The 23,867-nt window shown below is 33.6% G+C and overlaps 4 protein-coding genes and 1 non-coding gene across 10 annotated transcripts; all 5 read right to left on the minus strand.

Moving 5' to 3' along the window:
- Positions 1-55: 55 nt before the first annotated feature.
- LOC109797830 (26S proteasome regulatory subunit 6A homolog) lies at positions 56-4,981 on the minus strand. The gene is made up of 10 exons (XM_020357976.3): positions 4,769-4,981; positions 4,570-4,686; positions 2,911-3,018; positions 2,497-2,688; positions 2,199-2,390; positions 1,637-1,755; positions 1,398-1,485; positions 756-875; positions 531-671; positions 56-243 (listed from the first exon to the last, which is right to left on the minus strand). Exons 1-10 carry the CDS (start codon positions 4,886-4,888, stop codon positions 166-168), a joined length of 1,275 nt encoding a protein of 424 aa, XP_020213565.1. The 5' UTR covers positions 4,889-4,981; the 3' UTR covers positions 56-165.
- An 815-nt stretch (positions 4,982-5,796) lies between these two features.
- On the minus strand, positions 5,797-11,448 carry LOC109796590 (heparan-alpha-glucosaminide N-acetyltransferase-like protein (DUF1624)). Of its 3 annotated transcripts, none has more exons than XM_020356268.3 (13): positions 11,200-11,440; positions 9,557-9,694; positions 9,353-9,434; positions 8,911-8,987; positions 8,696-8,811; positions 8,501-8,618; positions 7,697-7,813; positions 7,501-7,592; positions 7,110-7,176; positions 6,945-7,026; positions 6,746-6,837; positions 6,514-6,657; positions 5,797-6,188 (listed from the first exon to the last, which is right to left on the minus strand). In XM_020356268.3, exons 1-13 carry the CDS (start codon positions 11,317-11,319, stop codon positions 6,042-6,044), a joined length of 1,392 nt encoding a protein of 463 aa, XP_020211857.1. In that variant the 5' UTR covers positions 11,320-11,440; the 3' UTR covers positions 5,797-6,041. The 3 variants fall into 3 exon arrangements, 2 of the variants coding, with proteins under 2 accessions (XP_020211857.1, XP_020211859.1); XM_020356270.3 differs by lacking the exon at positions 11,200-11,440 and adding an exon at positions 9,845-10,017; XR_003804022.2 differs by having other exon boundaries at positions 6,017-6,188; positions 6,732-6,837; positions 11,200-11,448.
- A 1,167-nt stretch (positions 11,449-12,615) lies between these two features.
- On the minus strand, positions 12,616-18,662 carry LOC109797302 (uncharacterized). Of its 4 annotated transcripts, XM_083059114.1 has the most exons (7): positions 18,494-18,657; positions 14,075-14,218; positions 13,805-13,930; positions 13,553-13,691; positions 13,361-13,474; positions 13,172-13,265; positions 12,616-13,017 (listed from the first exon to the last, which is right to left on the minus strand). In XM_083059114.1, the coding sequence occupies exons 3-7, from the start codon at positions 13,867-13,869 to the stop codon at positions 12,851-12,853; spliced, it is 579 nt and encodes a 192-aa protein (XP_082915240.1). In that variant the 5' UTR covers positions 13,870-13,930; positions 14,075-14,218; positions 18,494-18,657; the 3' UTR covers positions 12,616-12,850. The 4 variants fall into 4 exon arrangements, with proteins under 4 accessions (XP_082915240.1, XP_082915241.1, XP_082915239.1 ...); XM_083059115.1 differs by lacking the exon at positions 14,075-14,218 and having other exon boundaries at positions 13,172-13,253; positions 18,494-18,662; XM_083059113.1 differs by lacking the exon at positions 14,075-14,218 and having other exon boundaries at positions 18,494-18,656.
- LOC114915895 (small nucleolar RNA snoR127) lies at positions 17,062-17,247 on the minus strand. Its single transcript, XR_003804084.1, has one exon. It is a non-coding gene; the product is annotated as a small nucleolar RNA snoR127 (small nucleolar RNA).
- Positions 18,663-19,641: 979 nt separating the features above from the next.
- Positions 19,642-23,096, minus strand: CPA (Subunits of heterodimeric actin filament capping protein Capz superfamily). Its single transcript, XM_020358395.3, has 10 exons — positions 22,844-23,096; positions 22,649-22,764; positions 22,452-22,541; positions 22,002-22,066; positions 21,375-21,536; positions 21,164-21,242; positions 20,997-21,074; positions 20,651-20,725; positions 20,525-20,560; positions 19,642-20,057 (listed from the first exon to the last, which is right to left on the minus strand). Exons 1-10 carry the CDS (start codon positions 22,950-22,952, stop codon positions 19,950-19,952), a joined length of 918 nt encoding a protein of 305 aa, XP_020213984.1. The 5' UTR covers positions 22,953-23,096; the 3' UTR covers positions 19,642-19,949.
- Positions 23,097-23,867: the final 771 nt, after the last annotated feature.

The following is a 23,867-nucleotide window of genomic DNA, read 5'->3' on the forward strand; positions in this document are numbered from 1 at the left end:
AAAAACAGGAAGTATATAAAACATGTAAAGCTACTTCTAAGAATTTGAGACCAAATTACTGTTTTAAAAGATGATAGCAAGTTCTACGTTATATATGATTCAAGTGAGATCATAATAGCAAACAAAAGTCAAACATCAATGCTCATTTTTCATTGAGATGAGTGCCTATGCATAATAATTCAAGCTTGATTTCTTTTTTGCTTGGACTTGGATGATGCCTTCATTAAAGTCCTCATGGTTCACCTGCAATTGAACAAAAATCATATTTAATAATTTTTTCACACAGGCAGACAAATCCGTGTTACAAACTATAAAGGGTCCAAAGCTTCAGCATTGAACTGCAGCAGAAAATTACAGAAGCAATTTTGACAACATTTTTCTGATAAAAGTAGCATATTAGCAGAAAAAAGAAAGAAAGAAAAGAAAAAGAAAGATCCAAACACGAATGGCAATCCAGTAACTTCAAGATATAGATAAATCATATTTTTTTTCTAATTATTACGTTGTTGCATATCTAGAAGAAACCAAACCTCAGTTGCATCACGGCGAAGGGCCAACATGCCAGCCTCAACACAGACAGCTTTAAGTTGTGCTCCGTTGAAATCATCTGTGGACCGAGCTAGTTCTTCAAAGTTGACATCTGGGTGAACATTCATTTTCCGAGAATGGATCTATAATATTAACGTGACGGCATAAGCACATGTTTATCAGGGAAAAAAAAAAAAGTCAGCAGGAAAAAATTGAAGATACAAAACCTGCAGTATTCGGGCTCTTGCTTCTTCAGTTGGGTGTGGGAACTCAATTTTTCGATCCAATCGACCAGAACGCATAAGGGCAGGATCAAGAATGTCAGCACGGTTTGTTGCTGCAATCACCTGCAATTTACAAGTAAAAATGGCATCTCAATCACCTAAATCCTATCTGAATAAAAAAACCTAACACATTTTGTGCCAACATCAGGTGTGTTTGTTTTGAGCAATACTGCAGTGGATAAGCGTGTTCAACAAAAAACAAATTTCACTGTGAACAGAATTGTCTCAGGATGACAATTGTACTGATTGCAGTAGCAAAACCTTAAAAACAAACAAACTGCTTTAATTATAAATCTAATTACGTAAATAATCACTATTTGAGTTGTTATACATCAAATTACAAACCAGTTACGTGACTAACCCCAAAGATGGGTTTCAAGAAGATAGATATATTCTAACACGCTTCACCCAAAGACAGTAAACTTCTTTATAAGCTCATTATTCATCACACCATCAAAAACAACACAGCTTTATCCCACTACGTGAAGTTGGCTAGATGAATCATATAACACCGTTCGGCTGTTAACCAAATTACTGTTTATCACATCAATCATAAAAAGAGACAGACAACTATAAAAGGCAAACCTTAATCCGGTCATCACTACTAAAACCATCAAGCTGGTTGAGCAATTCAAGCATCGTTCGCTGTACCTCCCTGTCTCCACTTACTTCACTGCAATCAACAACCCAATAACATCACAAGGTTGCAAAATTGCTATCATTGAAACTAGAACCAGCCCTCACCTTATAAAATGAAAAGAAAAAAAAAAAAGAAAAAAAAGAAGGGCATGAATATGTAGATCTAAAATCCTGCCTGCTCATACCTATCAAATCGCTTTGTTCCAATTGCATCAATTTCATCTATAAATATAATGCATGGAGACTTCTCTTTTGCCAGCTGAAAGGCATCTCGGACAAGTTTTGCTCCATCTCCTATAAACATCTGTAAATTTCCAGGTTAGATCGTTCCTCCATTCCAAACACAGATGCAGTGCATAGATATGTATACAAACATCTAAAGCAAGTAGAACAATAGTTCAAATGTAATAGAGTAAACGAATGTGACTATTTAGATGGTTTGAAGCGATAGGGAATCATCAGATGCTAGAACCAAAGCATATTTATATCCTTAATATGAAAACATAATATAAGAATAACTAATCTCCATACAGTCAACAAGTTTCATCAACAAAAATCATAATAAAATTATTAGCTGAAAAAGATTGAATGAATAAAATATCAGCCCATTAAAAATCAGTAAAATTGAAAATACTAACGATTCAATTACTTAAGCAAAAGGCAAAAAAGGTAATAAATAAGACACAATCAAGTTATTGGTCATAAATAATAAGAAAGTTAAAAGGGTAAAAAAAGTAAGAGTCATACCTGGACCAGCTGGGGACCTGCCAACTTCAGAAAAGTGGCATTTGTTTGCGCTGCACAAGCACGGGCCATTAATGTTTTTCCAGTCCCTGGAGGTCCATATAAGAGCACTCCCTTTGGTGGACGAACTCCTAATTTCTGGAACCTCTCCTTGTGGGTCATTGGCAAAACAATGGCTTCAACTAATTCTTGGATCTGTTGGCAAAGACCAAGTTATTGATTACATCATCAGAGACCCTGCTACCTAAATGTAAATAAGAAAAAAGAGTGCATTGATAAATTGCAAGTAATTATAGTGTACCTGCTTCTCTAACCCACCAATGTCATTGTAGTCCTCCGTTGGCTTTTCATCAACTTCCATGGCCTTAACTCGTGAATCATACTCAGAAGGCAGTGTATCCAAGATTAAGTAACTGTCTTTGTTAACACCAACAAGATCACCAGGTTTTAACGTGTCAGGATCAACAAGCCCAACAACAGGAAGAAAAATTGTCTGCAGTCAAAAGAAAACATAACTTATTATTGCAGTAAGTTATATTTAGAGCTTTTCTTTGCCAATTTCCAAATCCATTATCTTTTTTCTGAGGATCCAAAAAGAAATGCAAAGATACTATTAAAGGTAAGAAACAATCTTAATGAAACAGTGACATTGGAAGTTGAAATAGGGAGACATGAAATTTCTGTCCGAAAGTTATGAAATTATCAGCTTTGTCACCTGTCGAGTAGATGTCTTTAGCACAACACATTTTCCTTTCCTTTGGGAGTCAAGATCAATGTTGGCCCCATCTTCTTCAGCTTCATCTTCTGGGTTCATTTCCAATATCTGCATACAAAAGTATATTGTCAGAATTTGGAACATTAGGTAATAAAAATCAAGTGAATCGCTGAGATGCTCCATGAAATTGCAGGAGGGGTTGGTCAATGTGATCCCTGACATTAACAAAATGGCAAAAATGGTACCTGAAATTGTAAATCATCAATAAATATAGTCTCACCATTAGCCGGTGTTATAAAAAGCCGAGTTGACACATTAAGTGCTTGTGTGGCATCAACTAGGCACATATGCCTGCCATGTAAGGGAGGCCAAATTGACAAAAAATTTGGATGGGCAATTTTAATAAACACTTCTACAGCCGTATGCAATGAAACAAGAAAGCTACAGCAGCCTGACTTGAAGTAAAACAAGAAAGCAATCACTTTCATATTAACCAAATCTGAAGCTCCAAGTGAATCTTCCGGGTTCACTCCTGAGAACAAATACCCTAATCCAGAATGGTATAGAATTCTTTGCTCAAGATTTTATTCTGCATCCTACCTTTTGGGGTTTCCCTTAATATTTCAATCCATTTCAGATTAGGGTTTATGTTCTATGGTGGTGTGAACCCAAAATATTTCATTTGAGCTTCGAGTTTGATTTATGCAATAATGATTTCTCACTCATTGATCCGCTTCTTCTTGCTCATAGGTCAGGCCGCTGTAATCCTTGCACTCCACTCCATCCCGCTGTATGTATTTTTTTTTTTTAAATTCCATAATAGATGCCTTCAGAAATGAAAACTTTGAAGAAACATTTTTTCTAAGCTCTCGTGTAGAGGAAGACAGGAATGGTGTGAATTGCAGACACAAACTTGAAAAATGGTTTTTAAATAGATGAAGCAAAGAGAAGGGGTCAGTTTCGTCAAAATGGTTCATCCAATTTTAAACCAATTTGGTCCCTTTAATGTGGCAGGCACGTGTGTGCCTAGTTGGATGCTACACTGGAGCCAACTCAGTCTTTCTAACGGTGTTAGATGATGGTATAACACCAACTAACAGGACCAAATTGATTAACCGTTACTAGTTTAGGAACCATTTTGCTATTTCGTTAATGTCAAGGATAAATTGGCCAACCGCTACAATTTAAGGGACCAAATTGATGATTTACTCTAGAAAAAACAAAGATAAACCACCAACAAGAAAAATCCCCCAATTCTGCTGATCATCCTCGCCTCAGAATTCAGTCATTCATTATTCTTTGCACATTAATAGGGTGATATAGAGGCAAATCAACTCAAATACAAGCTCAGTCCCGCAGTCAATTGCAGCAAATACTTCAAAATGAATCATCACACACCTCAAATTTCAAAAGGAAAAAACACCAAAGTTAACCATTTTTTGGCCGTTTGTAAAAGCGATATCAATGTTTATACATACAGTTTTACAAAGGTCCTGGAACTAAAAAAGGAAAATGGGAGGTTCAAATTTATAATCTGAAAAACTCCCATGGAATTCACTCTTAAAGTTTAAACAAATTTGATAATGGAATTGTTCTCCACGGCAGTAACTAAACAAAAAAAAAACACATACGGCAGAGGAAAAAGGAGCAGTGAATAACCTCAACAATGTTGCCAACGAGGTAGGGCAACTGCTTATTAAGTTTAATCTTCTCCTGATTCTCTTTTATCTTATCCTTGTACGATTCCAATTCCAGGTTGGTTCTCTGCAACTCTTCCTTCAAGCACAAAAACAACTCATCAAATAAAGAGCTATAATAAACGAATTAAAGGATGGCAAATAGAATTGAAGAGACTTACCTTGAGAATGCGAATCTCGTTTTCGAGGAGACGAGAAGCTCTGACGACGTCGTCGGTGCTCATAGACGCCAACTGATCATCTTCAAAGCTCGCAGTATCCTCTACCATGGCGCTCGCCATTGATTCAATTACCGAATCAGAGGGATTCAACTTTTTATGCGCACACACACAAAACTTGTAGGAGTGGCAATCTCACACCATTTTTTTTTCATTATTCCTCTGCTGTATAATATAACCAGTATTATGAAACAGAACTCCTGGGCCGGTCAAAGATGAAGTGACCTTTGACCCCAGCCCATTAAGAGAAATGGGCTATGGGCTATGGGCTATGAGCTATAGATATCAATATCAGATGGAGAGTGTTCAATGAGTTCATTCCCCACTTTTAACCAAAAACACATAAAATTACTTAATTATCACACATTTATATAGTAATTAATAATTAGTTTTACTATTGTTCAAACAAAGGGTAAATCGTATTATAATTATTGAAATTAATATTAAAAATAACAATTTTTATCCTAATTAATTTGATTACTAATATAAAGGGTATCTTGTGTTGTAATTATTTAGAATAATATTAAAAACATTTTTTTTTTAGTTTCACGATTCAATGGTAACATGTTTCTAACGAAAATAAGTTTTCATCGTATATCCAAAACCAGACACAAAAAATTATTTCCATTGTATATTGTATTTCTTCACCCCTTATAAATGGAAACATGTTTTCGTTTTGTGTTTTACATAACAGACATGTTTCCGTGAAATATTATTTTGGAAAAAAAAATTACAAACAAACAAGAATGAAGTGAATTCTTTCTTTCCTTCACACCCCTAAACCTTTCAATCTCACTAATTTTTAATAGATTTCATTTGTTAATAGTGTTAAAAGAAAATGTTTTAGAAAAATGGTTATGAAATATGACGGATTTAGTTTAATTTTCAAATATGACTGTGGAAGAAAGGACTAAAGTGTAATATTGTTTTTCATTCGAACAAAATTAGAAATAATAAAGCTTAGCCCTTACTGAAACAGAACTTCAAATTTAATAGAAAAAAAAAATATAAAAGGATCCTGATTCCTGAGAAACTGCACTTAACTTTGCAGTTTATCCTTTACATTATTTAGTGGTGTGAAACCGATAATAACCATTAACAACTAACTATTTTTGTTAGCGACATGGCTGTACAACCATTCACATTCGGCAACAGCATGGATACGCAGATAAAATAATAATAACAACAAAAAAATAAAAAGTGGTCTTTTGAAAATTCAAAGCTTCCAATATATGCCCAATCGGTGTAAAATGCCTGCAACGACAGCCCAGAATAGGATCTCCGCAAAGATCACATACAGTAGGATGCCAACTCTCCTTGAATGCCAAACTTTAATGAACACATGCTTTTGTATCCAATAGACCTGTTGACAAAATTACATCTTTTTTAAATTCAAACATAAAAAGGAAAAGGACAAGAAATATAATCCAAATAAATGGAAGTGAGTAGAGTATGCAACTTAGAAGTAGATACAAAGTTAGAGATTATGGTGCCCAATCTTAAGGATATTGAACCAAAATAGTTTCACCTCACTAATATATATAATTTTATATTAATGAGGTCTATATTAAATGTAAATATATATTATTAAGATAGAACTCTAATTTTGATCAAAGAACAGTACTAGGAGTATGTATGTTACTGTAACTAAGTTTTATTTGAAAGAAAGTTGGATGAGATGAATGTACCAGTGTATTATGAGGGTCATCATAATACCACCCATTTATAAATCCTGCAAAGATTCCCTCAGCTGCCATGACATAAACAAGCATGGCATTCATGCCAATCCATTTCAAAGGCAAGAACGGGATTGTCAAACTCCAAATATCAACCTGCGATGACAATTCTAAATCAATCCAGATGAGAGAAAACATGATCGATAGTAAGGAACAACTTCCACTGTTACCGAAAAAAAAAAACCATAATATAGAAGGCTGAAAAAAGTAATGCTGCTGCTCCAGATGTTACACAAACATAGCTCAGTGTGTACAATTGTTTGTTCAAAGGAATGGCTGCAAAAAACAGAAGAAAGGAAAGGGGAGGGGATACCATCAGAATAAATGAGGATAGACTATGGTTATAAAGCAAGTTCCAACCAACATGAGTTAAGAGTTCACACCATGAGTGAAGTGAAGAACAAGTCCTGAAGTAAGGAGAGCTATGCCCAGGAGAAGCCAATGCTTCAACCTAGAAGGGTGATCCTAAAATCTCAAAAGTGAACAAGTAAGCACAGGTTAGAGGGTTGTCAAGCACTGATTACTTTGATGTGAAGACTTTACTTCACCTGTAAATGTATGAGTACATGTCCAAAATGCAATCCAATGATTGTGGAGAGGATGGCAGATATTGAGCTGCCACAAGACATTGCTCTTAGGATCAGTGGAACAAGTCAAACATCTGGCTTGCCCAACAAAGGGGTGTATTCATAATCATAGCACACTCCGCAAAAGGTGTAAGCATTTCAAAATTGTGGCAAGCTCTAACCAAGCTTTTTTACAAAAGAATAATGAATATGGGAGGCCTCAACTCTTTTTAAATAATATATTCAATTATTTGATCACATATAATGATAGCATATATATAGTTGAAAGCAAACAAAGTCAGTGTAGTTAAGAACTGATTGAAATCTGTTAACTGCATGTTTGGGATTTTCAGCTGAACCAAGCATATATAACCTTAATATTCCTTCGGGCTCGAAAGGAGCATAACACCATGAAGGAGCATTTCTTTTAAAAGGCCCCTCATATGGGGATTTCTCGGTGCAAGCCTGCAGCACTAAAGGAAATAAGTGTTTGAAACTTTCAATAGCATTAGAGTAAGTGTTTCAAATTCGCAGTAGAAAATAATGTCAGGGAGAAAATAGCAACACACTTCAGATCTCCTCCATGCTGGACGTTTATACATGTGATTAATTCCAAGCACCTCTCGGTCAATATATCCCACAGCATTACAAGGGGGATCAAGTTTTCCTCTGACACCACAGGTCACCTGAATTTGACATAGAAAACACATTAGATATATTAGAAAAAGATAAAAGATCAGAGATGTGTTCATAGGTCGATTTATTCATAATTTCTAGCATAGAAATTCCTAAAGCAAAGAAAGAAATATTTAAAATATCAGGTTATGGATAACTGACACCAACGAAAAAAGAAAGAAAATTAGTTTAATTATCTTTTTAGTCACTATAGTTTCATAAATTTTACCTTTTAATTTATATATATATTTTTTATTTTAGTCCATAAACTTTTTTAATTCCTAAATAGTTGCATAAATTTTCCTTTTAGTTCCTACAAAATAAACGTTAGGACTAAAAGAGAACACAAATGGTATGTAGAAACGTTTTTAACTACAAGGACTAACAGAAAAAAAATATACAACTTTAGGAATAAAACCGTTATTAAACCAAGAAAATTTTAACTGTTGAAAACTGACACCACTGAAAAAAGAAAAAAAGAAATTTCATATAAAGCAAAAACTATATTATAGTCAATCAAAATATTTAAAATATGAACATAAGCGATATCACCAGGATTGGAAACCAAAGTCTACTCTATTCAAGTAGAGAAAAGTGTTAGGTGACATGTTCCCCACAAATCAAACACTATTGATATTTCAATTTCGTGTGTTCGTGTGAGTAGAGAGAGTATCAGAGGCAGACAACTGGAAGCTTACAATAAAAGTTGTGCCATTGTATATGCTGTCTGGGTTATGGACAGTGAATTGCCAGTCTGGAACATGAATTCCATAAAGTAAAGCTAAGTAAACAACAAGTATACAAGCCCCCAACAGCCTGAAATTTGCATGGATAAAATGTTTAAAAACATATCATACTGGAGATCAACCAGAATCATACTTTCAGAGACTAACCAATGCCAGTAGTACAACTTGAATATTGAGAGATGGGTGGGTTCCTGATCTCTAGATTGTGAACTTCTTGAAAATATCTCCACCAGTGCTACAACCAGGTATGCTAGAGCAATTCTCTAGAAGGGGTACAAACACAAGTATTATTGTTTTTATAGTCAGAATTATTAGATAAAATCTTCTCTATCAAAATGAGCAGGAAAAATGATAAAAATCACCTGGAGAATGCCACACCACCTTATGTGTTTCATGTCAACTCCATATGTTAAATTATCCGGAGCATGAGAGAAACCACCTTCATCATTGAGGTCATCCGTCATATTAAAATAAGCCATAATGTTTTGTCTTTCACCCCACAAATTTGTTTTAGACTCTTGGCATATGAAGAATTGCTAATACAAAATTTAGATTCAATTATTGTACCACATTTCACCAACATAACTTTTTCAAGGTTCAATATTCATGATCACTTCAGCTAAGTGTCCTGCTTAGCAATGGCTGCATAACATTGAATTAGTAGTTCATGTTTCCTCATTCCTCTTAAATAGGAGAACTCTAGGGTATTGGGAAATTAAGTCCTCTTCTACGGATAACATAAAATGCTTATTTATCACATTTTTGAAAAAGGAGTGCAAGAGGTAATGCATGGGAAAAACTAACCTTGCAAGAGCAAACCCCAGAAGAGGAGTTTGAGTGTTCTAACTATCACCTTTTTTACAGCTACAAGTTTATTTGGTATTCTCTGCACATCAAATAGAAGCATCAAGAAATAAAGGACTGGTTTGAACTAAAAAAGAAGAAAAACAAATAAAGGAACAGAGCAACCAATACATAAGCATTCTTAGACACTCATTTGCAGCTAACCTTGAGAGCAAGTGGAATGGCCATCCCCACAATGAACAGGAAGAAAGGCATAACAAAATCAGCAAGGTTGCAGCCATTCCATGGCGCATGACCAATCATTGGCCATTGCCCTCCAGCATCATCAACCAAGATCATTAACTGCGTGCATTGATCATCATTAAAGCATGTTAAAGCCAAATCATAATGATATTTACAATTCAAAAATAATAATGACTATATTTTTTCATTGGTGGTTTGAAAATGAGATTTTTGTAACAGAGAACTAAGGGTAAACAATGGTATACATACCTAATGAGACATAGTGCTGATGTAGCAGCTCATGAACACAATCAAATCGCAATACATAGTCCATAGATTCATACTTGTGGCACAAGAATGAATATTATAAAACCTTTCTAAGCTTTCTTCTTGGTAGACTGTTATTTGTGAGGTGGAGATGTGGTTTGGTCTTGAGCTTTTAATTTCTTTTGCTAGCTTTCACTATGCTTTATAGAACATATATTCTTTCAGAGTTTCAGAGGATTACTGAAGAGTTTTGAAACAGCACTAAACCGCAAAAAAAAATACGTTTGCTTTTAAGTAATAGGAGAGTAAACTGCAGAATCTGAGATTCACTTGTAGTTGCACATAGAGGCTCAAGAAAGTTGGTTACTTACTGATGAGAGGCTGAGGGTTTTTATTTATCTATTTTACCAAATAAAAGATAAGAGAGTAAAAAGATTATCATTTTCTTTTCTATATTTAAGTTTTGGCTGATAATTTCTGGCCAAATTATATATAAGGATTTAATTTTTTTTAAAATAAAAAAAAAGTACTTTTTTAATGTGTTTGTTTAAATTTTTTCTTTTGAATTTTTTTTTTAAAGAAGTATCTCTTATTTTTCTTAAAGAATTATTTTTTTAAAACACTTCTATGAAAAAAAAAAAAAGTTTAAAACTTAATCAAACGTACCTATAATATACTCATATTTACTTACAACATGACGAGTAAACAACACAAACGGTATAATAGTAAACAAGGACGAAATTGTCCCTCAAAAAAAAAAAAAAAGCAAGAAATTGAATGATTATTAAATAACCATAGACAGCCACGATCATACACCTTAATTGGGATTCCATAGATATATTTATCTCGCAAAAGTTAAAAAGTAAAATACTCTTTACAATCTTTATTGCTATTATTGACCGAAAATCTTTAAATTTTGTATTGTAGTCTTGTTGTAAAACCTACTTAAACATTTTCATGAGAAAACCGTTGGCAAAAAATAAATATACACCCGACATATTAGTCCATAGATTCATTTTATAACATAAATAGAATACCATCAGGCAATCCATATAAAGTTATGCTAAATATTGAAGCAATAAAATCAGAAGAAAATAATATATGCATTGATCGACAGTATAAAAGGGTTTTACACAAATTGCCATCGACATATTTTTTCCTCTAAAGAATAAATCCCTCAGATTCTTAACTTTTATAGCATTGTTGGTATAAACCCAAGCTTTCAATTATTACTATTTTTTGTTTGCAACATCAAAGATAAAGATAGAACTTAAAACTTAAGAGCTAATAGATTAATTGATTTTAATCATAATCTCCAAATGGTACTAAAAAAATGAAGTAGAAAAGTAGAGAGGTACCGCAACAGTGAGACCACGAAAGATGTCAAGCGACTCAACGCGCTTTGTTTTAGGGAGCTTTTTGTCTGAAACATTGAGGCTCTCTTCGTCCCTTTTCATTTCATTTATCTCTTTTCTCATTCTTTTGCTTTCACTGGAAAACCCCTCTCTCTGCTCTCAACTCAATACTCATCATTCAAATCATTTGACACAAAAGACAAATAGATTGATTCATATTCTTTGGATTATTTTGTCTATTATTTAATGACCAGTTTTATTTTATTTTATTCCTTCATTAGTGATGACTCTTCAACCTACAAATGTGTGAAATCAAAACACGGGCCACGGGAATCTTATCCAAATGCTTACAAATAATAACACGGTACTAAGTAAAATAGGATGGTTACGAAACATAAGAGTGAAATATATTATAAGTTGTCTCTAATAATGTCCAATATTTAACCAATACTTTTTATAACACTACCATCATGTATTGTGATTACTATTATTATTACCACCATTACCACTATTAATTGATATCATTACAATCATTTCACCCTTACTATTACGCGTAACACTATCATGATTATCACAATTGTTAAAATCACCTCAATTTCTCTGCCATTATCCCCTATCATCATTAAGTAAAAATCTTCTCCATTTCTTCTATTACTAAAACTTTGAAAGCATAAATGTCACTCTTAAATTGTGTATTATGTTCGTTTTATTTATTTTTTCAAAAGTTTAGAATATGAAAAAAAATGGACATAAAAGAAAATGGAAAACCCTTTATACACATCCGTCAATGTTATTAAAACCAAATCAATATTAATTATTAGATCGCTGGCTGGTTGAACTTATCAATTAATAATTGAAACTCATGAACAAATTTATATATTAAATATATGAAATTTTTATGTAACGTATTGCATATAAGTTAAATTCGTTGCGTATATATTAATAATATGCATTAGTTCAATTGTTTATAATGTTTGGCAACTGAGGGTATGGATTTAGTGGATAGGCCATGTCACCGGTTCTCACCAATTTAAGCCACAGAGTAATTGCATGTCCAATCTGAAAACATGATTTGACTGGGTCACGTGTCTGATTTTCAATTAAACCAATTCAACCTACGGGTCCGAGTTTTAAAAAATTGAAAACATAAAAATTAAAAGAAAAAAATCACAAAATTAAAAACCTAAAATAGATAATCATCCGAAGCAAGACATTAATTTATTAAATTTAAAGTGTCGGATAAAATGTTACTGGCTAGTGGCTATTCAATGTAAATTGATATTGAAGACATCACATGTTGAACTAATGTCCCAAAAGACCACTTAAGTTCATTGTCGGGAAGGACAAAAAGTTAATTATGTAGCAGGTTTCTAAGATAACAGTATAAATGAAGTTAAGAGCTTCATCACAAGTAAAATATGACGGAGACAACAAATCCTGAAGTTCTCTTGCATTTTAGACACATCAAATATGATGACTTGTGGAACATGGTTCATGGAAGTTTAAAAATTAGTAGCCACAAGGTGACATCCAAACAATCCTACAATGGAAGAAAAATTAGTAGCCACAAGCCATGTGCAGACGTGCCTCAGAGTCACAGCATTTGAGACAATCAATCAATTCCTACAATCACTCTCTCTTCCTTGAAGACTCATCAAGAAGTTTTCGAAACATGATCATTTGTCCTTGGGACTTGGTTCTTTGGTAACAAATATAATGGAAGAAAAGAAGGAACGATGAATGCAATTCCAAGACCGAGTAAAGCCAGTGCCACTACCCACCAAGCTTTGTGGGGTATGCCTAATAATAGTTCATCACATACTGCCGTATCAACAGAAGATTAAAAAAAATTAGCAAATAAAGGAATTGTAACACTGGAGTCTGTTCCAATAATCCAAAAAAATAGCAGAAAGTAAAAAGGGTATAAAACTAGTAATAATATCAAAATTATCAACAGACTGTGCACAAAAATTACCTATATTAAAGATGATAAATTGCCTCTCTGCTACATGCAGTTTTGCTGGAAACCCCTCTGGCTCGACGGTTACTAATATTAACTGGAATTCATCCTGAATTAAGTGATTGTTGTAAGATAAAACATAACAAAAGCACATATAGACTTTTCAGATGCTTTTAAGTACAGAGCTTCATACTAATATTGGACCTGATTGCTACTGGTCTTAAAAATTAGCTTTTCAGTGTTGAGCAATCTCCTGTTATTGTTCAGCACCCCATCCGACTTGTTTCTCTTCAGTTGTATGGAAAAGCTTGCAGGTATCTGATATTTTTTATTTAGTGTATGTCAGTTTCCAGAGGAAAGATCCCCTGCAAATGAAGGAAGACATAATATACATACAGAAGCTGGATATGATATCTTCACTTCATACCACGTATGGGGTTTCAGACCTTGTAATTGATAAAAGCGAGAGCCACCTTGTAATGGCATAGTTTCTCTCCACAGCTCTTCTCCAACTTTTAAAAATTTGTCCTCAACCCTACCACAGCAAACATTTGAGCACTATAACCAAGTTATTAATAAGGAGACTTCTGATATGCGGAGTCCGAACAATTAAGATAAATATAAAATTGAAGATTTCTGTACACTCACTTATTCCCAAAGCAAAGAGTTGGGCCATTCACGAGGACGTGGAGAATGCAAAGCAGGATAAGCATATTGCATATGCAAATGTGATAGATTGTTAATGAAGAACACACCCAAATCTTCAACACAAACCTGCAGAAGATCAGTATTTTAGTACACATTGAACCATTTCAATTGGGTAGAATTTAATATTGCAACCGACTCTTTATGAACTGCACTACTCGTTACCAGTTAAAAGGAGCATTTCAAAAGATAAAAAGACATAATTGAAAGTACTTGAAAACAGTTTGTTAATGGTGCATGGCAGTTCAAGGCGGGAAGCTGGAAAAACACCACACTGGTGGATGGTGTTGTGGGTTATGGCAGAAGCATGGTGGCTCCCTATACACACAGTCACACACAAGCACAGAGAGACGAGAACTAAAAGCCAAAAAAAACACAGTATCATAAAAAATGGAGGGGATAATGCAAAATAAAGGCAGTGTGCCAGAAAAAAACAGAGTAACAGAAAAAGAAAAAAAAAATGGAGCAGAACCAATAGAAAAAATAAAATAAGAGATGGAAGAGTAAAAGAAAAGAGAAGACAAAAAAAAAAGAGATAGTAGTCAAAAAACGAAGAAGAGAAAATGGAGAGAAAGATACTGAGGAAAGGGAAAAGGTGGGGAGCATCTCTAGAATACACAAGTCATCATCAGAGGTGAAGTCTTCACTGGCTGAGATGGAGAGAAAAGAAGAAAACAAAGATGGGGTTGCGCTGAAAATTGAAAGAGATGGATGGTGGTCTCCTCAAGATAGACTTTTTGTGTATTACAGTTTCACTAAAGGTAATGAGTCAAGGGTAAACCATGATGAAAATGGATAAAAAACGGGTCTGTCCAAAGTGACCCATCTCTTTAGATTTTTGTTTTGGCATTTTCTTCCATAGTTTTGGGATTTGTGGTGCCATGAGCATGATGGCAGTCATCACACCACAACCATACCACCATGACTGCTATTTGACAACACTGCTTGAAAAAGCTAAGGGATATAGTCATAAAACATCAAAATCAATTCCAAAAGAATATTCAAACACTGCTCAAGTGGAGAGCACAAAATGCAATGACAAACAGGATGAAAAATGTAGATTTATAATTTATACAGTTGGTGGGAAGAGTTGGCTTGTAAGCCAAGACAAGATCCTAAACGCATAAACAACACCAATGATAATGATAAGGAATGGCAGATTTTTTAGCTCTAGTGTCCAGAGGAACTCAGCTCCTTAACCAGACATAATAGCAGTGCATAAAGTCTATACAAATGATTTGATAAATCTACATTAAAACTCATGGTTATGAAAAATAAATAAAGGTTTAATCAGTAATAATGTAATATTGAATAAGTAAAAGATAATAACAAAAGAATTAGAATAGAATCTAAGAATCCGAAATGATAGCTTATAATATATTGAAAGCACAGCAGAAGCAATTGTATTGAACCAGAAATAGGATAGGATGAACAGATGGATTTTATTGCAGAAACTTCCTTGATCAATATCAATGCGACACACAACCAGAGGTCAAAATGATACAATGGAATGGAACACCCCATCTAGCTCTCTAATTCCTAGCTATTTGAGAGATCCAGTTCTTTCCCTCTCCAAATTCCTATTCGAAGTCTAAAACCTCCCTTATATTATTCCCCTCATTCTTTATATACACTATCCACTGTTCTAACATACCGTTGATGTATTTGAGTTTGCTCAAACTAACAAACTATCTGCTGACATTCATGCCAAGTATCTGTGAGAACACTGACAATCTATAGTAAACAGAAGCTAAAAATGGTAACATTAAGACAGTCTTTTTGGGTATATTAGTTTGGGAGATATATGATGAGTAGGACCTTCCCTTCCAAAACCAATATCTCCCTAAACATCTTATTCTCTGATGAAAAAATATTTTATTCTAGATCCCAAAGGCACCAAAAAAATATTTTATTCTAAACCCTAAACCACAATAATAGCCTAACACATTATGATAACATATAATGATGGCTATGGTTAGGCTTAAGAATTGATAACTCTGATTGGCATTGAATTGAAATGATCACAAGAACCAACAGAAGAAAATTTAACAAATGTAAACCCATTTTCTCAAATATCTTATATCAAACATCCATTCTCTTCAGTCTTCACTTTTTCTTTTCTTTCTTTTTTTTGCAATGATTACAAACAGCACAACACTGGCCACACCAACCAAAACCAATATTTAACTCTTATTTCAATCCTAAGCACTTCTCAATTATCAAGCCTAACACTAAAAGTTCATTTGTGCTTTTCATTCCCACTTCCAACACATTTCATTTAGTTTAGATAGCTTTGTTGTATGACATGAAAGTAGTGTGCATGTGTGAAAACCATACATCAACCATAAGTTGTCATTGAAGCATACCTTCAATGTAAAACTTAGTCCAATAGCATAAACAAATCATATTATAAAATTTTCTTGAATGTCTTCCATCCCATTTTGAACTTTAGTAATTACCAAATGATTGCTATTGAATTTATTCTTTTAAAAGTTCACATCATAAACAATAAAATTAACCAGGTGAGATCAATAAAGAAAGGCACCAGAATACAAGTTAGCAACCCTAGGTCAAAAATTCAAAGCAATCACTTGATGTCATAATGAAATCCATTAAAAAACTTGAAATTATATGGAGCTTTAACCATGGCCTAAGAAGGATGGACACAAAGACAATAAATTTTAAGTGCCCATTCAAGATTATATAGCATTGTTTAGGGTATGGACAGAATGAAATATCATCTTCTGTTTCCTTTTCCTTGGTTAGAATAAAATTCATGTTACATTCCATCCCATTATAACATGTCTACCAAACACTACCTAAAGTCAATGTTCGGTCCACTACGTTATACATTTCTAACACAGGCATAGCTCCACCTCCTTTTAATGAGTTGCATTATGCATATACAAAATGTAAAAAACAAGAAACTGTTACAGGAGGCAGTTCAATACAATCTAATTACCCTACAGGATCCGAAATACTCTTCCCAATATGAAATGCCCTCTTCATAACCCAGGGTATTATCAAAGGACACATAAGCATATACACTTGGATTCCCTTTTTTCCCATTTATTGTGTTTGCATGTGTAACAAAGATGCTACCCAACACAAAACAAAGACATAAGACTAAGAGAAACTTATATGGTAATCCAAATTGACCACTGCTTTTCCCTGCTCTGGAGAAACAAAATTATTGTGGTTCTGGTCAGGAAACAACCAATCCCCTTGTTTATCATCAAGGAAATGCGCTTCAACATGTGGGACAAAACATCAACCAAAGCTTGTCGGCATGCTTTATTTTTACAACGGGAGCAAGCTTTAAAAGTGATGTTTGTTGCCACATGGAGCACATGAATATCTGATTTGGCTAAGTAACATCATTCCAGAGCCAGAGAGGAAAGGCAGCACATAGATTTAATTACAATGGTCACAGATGGTTAGAGATATGAAATAAACCATCATTCACTGTTCATTTTGATTTTCAACCTTTGCAGAATCAACTACATCTCTGGCAGGCAAGCTGGCTCAAAAGAAAAAGATAAAAAGAGAGATGAAACACCAAACAATGAAATAGCCCTGTAATCTCAAAATATAATAGCTCTAGTTCGAGTTTTAATGAAAGATACCTTTTACTTTGTGGAAACAGATTCAAAGCTTCATCTAAAGAAAAACCCAGAAAAGTCGCTTGAGATACCAAGATGCATTAAATTCTTTATATATGAAAATGGCCTAGATTCAATAATCGATTGTTTTATGTCTATTATCTAGTATCTACACGTCACAACAGTATAAATTGAGTTACTTAATTGTCAAAATCATCACACACCCATTTTCGGTCATGGAAGAAAATAGATATCCGTTTTGAAATTTAGTAAATGAGGCAGGCCCACATTTCTGCTATATTTTACAATATCAGTGGACAGACATATATATTACTTATTAATCGATTGGGGATTGCTATATCTCTTTATATAAATCTTGAATAGTTTCTGTTTATTTTTGTTTCTTTATATTTCCCTTTCTTGACAAGATTGCATATCAGAATATCTAGTTTCAAATCCTTGATATTATTATTTTTTATTAGGATAATTATTAGTTATGATTATATTATTTTATTAGGAATTTTCTGAACAAGAGATTCATTACTAATATGATTGATTTGGATTTGTAACTCAGGAAGCCGAAGGTGTTCAGGAATAACAGCTTTCCTATGGACTATATAATGGTTTCAAAGCATGAAGCATCCTATTGGGTAACCCTAACTATGAAGGATGGTATAATCTAATCAGCTATTGAAGGAAAAGAATCAAGGATAAATGTTGAAAAAGTGATCATTTGTTGGCACTGTAACAATTCATATCTTAATTATTTGGCAAAGGAAGTAATATTCCTCCTCCCCGCTACTTTTTCCTCGAAACGAGCATGTTGCTGTGAACTTGCATTGCTACAAAATTTTATATACGTGATACACCATAATGCCAGGAAAGATGAACAAATTTATAGAATAACAACAAAGCTAGATCTAGTTGAGGTTTAAGGATGTTATAAAACGGTTGAATAGCAAGTAATTTATGAAAAGCAAAACAGTTAGCGAAATAACAAAAATGGAATGGGAGAGAGAAAGGGACTGACCTCAATGGCTACTTGATTTGGCGGCGACCTATGAGGCTGCTGCTCGTTTCGCACCAATTGCAAGAACGACAAAGGAAGAATAGCGATTTGCCTTTCGTGTAATACTAATGTCAAGTCTCAGAGTTCATGTTTTAAAACAAAATGTCTGCCCTGTATATTAAACACAACAACATTGGGAGTTTTTAAGGATTTTGGGGTTTTTTACCCCCTCATGTTTTTTAGTTCACTCATATTTTTTTGTGGTAATAGAAAAATGATTTAAATTAATATATCACTGGTCCTCAACTTATTTTTAGAATGTTTAATTTGGTTGTAAATTTATAGATTTTTTTATTTTTCAATTAGTCCCAAGAGTTAATTTACGACAATTTAAAACTATCACACAAATATTAGTTAAACATTAAACCTAGAAAAATGTATATCTTTTCTTTTAAATATCTCTAATATTGTATAAAAAAAAACTATTAAAAGTAATGAGATAAACCTCTGATAGTGATAAAAAAAAAAGTTAATCACTTATACACGGCCAGTATAAATTTTTTTTACATTGACAACTAATTATATCTTTTAATTGTGTCATGTCATTATTAAAAATAAATGTGTTTATAATAACATGACACAATTAAAAAATATAATTAGTTGCCAGTGTAAAAAAATTTTATACTGACAGTGTATAGGTGATTAACTCTAAAAAAAAATATTTTTTTAATAGTCTTTAGTTTTGTAATTGTTTTTGGCCCTTATTTTTTTAAGACTATTTTACCCCTATGTATAAAAAATTAATAGTTTTCACTTTGTTATTTTTTTTTCTTCTCTTTTAGGAACTTTTATCGAGTTATTTCTACCTGAAACTATTATGCCTCAATTATAAACCACCTATTATTACTTAATCTCAATTATTTTATTTTATTTTTTAAATATAATATATTAGGACAAAAATTACTTGTTTTACATTAGTATTATAATATATCAATTTAACAAGTGTCAGTATTTTTAAAAGTCGGAAGAATGTTCGGTCTTCAACTAGACAACTTTTTGCAATATTTCTAATTGCAGTCACGAAATTTTTTTTATAATAAAATCAATAACAAAACTCTCAAATAGACAAGACTATCTCTAAATAATAATAACAACACGCACAATCATAATGCGAGTAAGAAACCAGCTTCTGGCAATATTTCTAATTGCAGTCACGAAACTTCGAAGGTATAATGGCTAGAAACAACAGGAACTCTTTTCTGCTATACAAATAATGTCAAAAAAGAATTACAGTACACTAAAGTACATCAGCGGAGGATACTCAGACAAAGGAGGTTGCTTCATGAAGCAAATCAGTGAATATAAAGAACGTCAACCCTAAGAATGATTGACTTGATCAAATAACATATATGAGAACTTGTCGCCACCCAGCTCGAGTAAACACAAACTTTTATTTGTTCTATGTGAATGTGTGTATTTACTTTCCAATGCCAAGTTCTTTTGAGATGTCTCTTGTCAAGCTGAATTGCAACGTATTGTGCCATGGAAATAAGGTGCGGGTGACAGGAAGCTTTCTCCGAAGATCCTGCAAATAATAATTGTAATAAATTGGCTTCAAATTCAACATATTATGCTATAGATATACCTAAGAAAAGCATGAGAATAGCTAGCCCCTTTTATTACCTACCCGTGTACAGTCAGGCTTCATTCAGATTAAACTCAAATTATACAAATTAGACATCACTTCAATAATATAAATTGAACATTTTGGACATAACTTCAATAATCACATTGTTGCAAGCGCTATCAATTCATACTCGATCATAGATGTCACATAACAGAGCAATAAAATGAATTGATCCAGTCAGTAGAAGGATCAAAGAAAAACATCCTACAGGTGTTTGATCTAAGCCATGACAAGGATGCTTAACGAGAGAAGATTAGGTACATGAGATTGCTTTAATGGGACTCATCAATAACCATAGATCACGCAGAAATGCCACTTCTAAATCTTAGGGGTGGGGGATTCCTGGATAATATAACAATGGTTACCTTGAAAGTAGAATCAGGAAGTTTTAGATATGATGCCTGTCAAGTTATGGTCATCAGTAAATCATGTGCACATTATTAAAATAGAAAGAAAGAAAGACCCTAGCTAAAAGAAAACAAGTTCTGAACCTCAAGAGAAGCAAGGTACTCTGTTTCATGGTGGCGAATAATGCTTGTTATGGCAACTGCACAATCTTCGGGGGCCTGAAATAAAATCAAATGATAACATATGAATAGAGAAGCTTTGACGGAAACATAAGTATTGTCTTTCTATAAATGTTCCATTTATATCCCCACCTTATCATTTTTATATCACAGACATTTACTAAAATATTCTCGGGCTTGCAAGATACAACAAGTACATTAAATTGCAAAAAATATATGGAAGGAAGGACATTACATATAACTTAAGCGATACATTCCCACCAAATAAAAGTAAAAGTAAAATTGCAACGTAATGGTGATTTATGGTAACCTGAAAAAGAGTTGCATCTTTGCATTCATGTTTCGCATCTAACTGCACATTTCCTTCCTCAAAGTAATGGGCCCCCACCTGAAGATGTGTTAAAAGTAATTGTTTAACATTTAAGAGCCTTGCATTGTATCATTCAAATCAATGCATCAAAACCTACACAATATTACCTGCAATTTACCCTTTACTTCCACAGTTTGTTGATCATCTCTGAACTCAATATTCCATATTGAACACCAACTCCCATTGCTATAAACAAAAGCCAAAGAAAAATAATATATTGACATTATTAATACATCAATGTTTTATTGTGTAGCTAGAGAAGTAGAAAGTCACCATCAAAAAGAATAGTTGAAATTTCAATCAACTAATTTCACAAACCAGAAATTCTGCGGGCTATGCCTAGCAGCAGAAATCACCACAGCAAGCTCAAAATCAGAACCTGGGCCCTCTACATCCTTCCCACTTGTGCAGTAGACAGAGCAGACACCTTTTGGATAAGCTTCTTCAACATATTTAAGTATTTCAGCATCCAGATTGCATCTGCAGTAAACAAGTCCTATTATGCAAGCTACATATTACGAGAAAGATATAGAAGTTTGGTATTCAGGTTACTTTATTTAAGGGGTGAAACTTTAATTCAGGTCCTCAAATGTCGACCAAGATATTAACTAACACCCGTATGAGTCCACTTCCTAACTAAAATACAGAACATATTCACAATAAAACACTTACATGGAACCACAAATCTAGTACAGTAGAACAATTAAAAGGATTATGAATTAAAATTGAAGACATTTCCGCAGTCAATCTACTGTAAACAATTAACACTCACAGAGTTCAGACAGACAGTTAAAAATTGAGGAATAATAAATTCCTGAAGCAACATGGATAAATTTATTTGAAGCAATATGTTCTGCCTCTGAATAGATTGTGAAGCTCACCTTAGCAAAGGAACATCAGATTATCAGACATAAAATAATTCAAACAGAAAATTCAGAGAATTACCGAAATTCTTCAGTATATGGAGACGGAAGTTCTTCGTCTGTGGCAGGTCTCACCTCTGTACAAGCCTGAGACATTGAGCACATCATCATACGACAATAAGCGATACAAATTAGAACTACAAAAGTCATGGTTGCAATAACAAAACTCTCATGATTTGCTTAATCCCCTTAATGTCAACGAAGTTTTCTTGTAATTTCGATGTATTCGCCGGAAATTCATGTTCCAAATCACTACTAATGTTGAGATGAATGCATGAAGATCCAGATTACAATCATCATTACCTTTAATTTGTTCCACCTTCATTACAACTAAGACTAAGAGTGTATAATAAATGTCTAATTTGCTTATCCCCTTCCTTAGAAAGAAACGAAAAGTTAAGCAGAAATATGGATATTCAAAGGAAAAAATTAGCTTCTGATACAATATTTAAGAAATTGAGAGAGGAGTTACTTGTTTAACATGGTCAACAATTGCTACTTGCGCAGTCCTAGGTTCAAGAAATGCATTACCCTCAAGCTCACCAAACGAATTAACCAGTACCTGTTAAGTAGCATAAGAAATTGCTAAAGATCCAACGATTTCGAAAATAAAAAAAGAATTGGCTCGTAAACCCTAGGAAAATAAGTTGTCGAGTGAGAGAGAGTTACGTCTCCGCTTCGGTTGGACATTGGAAGGGAAATCAAGTGGAATTTGTTGTAAACGGGAAAAGCCTCGGAAGCGGCCTCATTGTACAAATCGTCGTTGTTCAGAATGGATTTCACATCTGCGGAAACGATTCGAGAATTGATTGAATTACAGAGTAATAGATGGCGAATAAGAAAATGCGAGAAAGGAAGAGGAACCTTTGGCAACGTATTGGATTTCTCCGGGAGGAGAGTTGAGGAGGAACCATTTGGCGATTTCTACTTTCTGCTTATCGCTGAGCTCTGATTCTTCTTCTTCTTCGGCCATGTCAGAGTACAGAGGAGAAGACGCGATTTTAAAATGTAATGAAGAAAAGGAGAGTGAAGATCTCACATTGTCTCGTCTGAACTCTGAATGATAGAGAAGAGAACGCTTCCTCGCCAATCAGGCCCGTGGGCTCCATAATGAAAAACATTATGGGCCCAACTGCGTCTAATAATCATACTTAATACTTCGTTCTGTAGTGTGTGGCGTTAGTGTGTGATCTGTAAAGTACTACTACAGGCCATGGCGCAAGGTTTCAGCTCGACAATCACGCTCAACATTATAGATTACATTGCCGCTTCAATTAATTGCCAAAAAAGGTCCAATGCACAACAACACTCCTGCTCCCAATTTTCCAACTCTACCATGAGAGAATACATTTTGAATAATGTTGGTAACTTTTAAAAAGCTTTCGTTGTGTAGTGCATCAATTTTTTTTAATTAATGTTATTTACTGATCACTAATCTTCATCAAAAACCTGATTTCTACATTTAATGAAATCTTTCTTCCTAATAACAGTACATTTTTTCCATTTAATGCATCAATTATAAAATATCAAACACTAGATATACTAATTTTACACATTATAATAGCAACTCCTTCAAGATACTAAATATTTTGTTCTTGGTAAAAGATAACATTTCTCTTTCATAAAATTAAACAACCTAAATATAAATACAAAATTGCATGTATGGTAGTTAATTCCTTTCATAGAGCTGAGAGATCTAAAACAAAATCTGTTTAGATACAGATAATACAAATTACAAATTAAAAGTACTCTTAAAAATTTCTCTACTAAAAAAAATCAGTAAAAAAACTCAAGAATTTGTAATTTTGTATTCAAACAAGTTTAATATATATCAAGAGATTGATGGATAACAAATGTAACTAAAACAATCTAAAGCCCGTATATATGA

This window comes from Cajanus cajan, chromosome 6 (assembly GCF_000230855.2).
Source record: "Cajanus cajan strain Asha chromosome 6, NIPB_CcT2T_4, whole genome shotgun sequence".
In the NCBI taxonomy this organism is placed as follows: domain Eukaryota; kingdom Viridiplantae; phylum Streptophyta; class Magnoliopsida; order Fabales; family Fabaceae; genus Cajanus; species Cajanus cajan.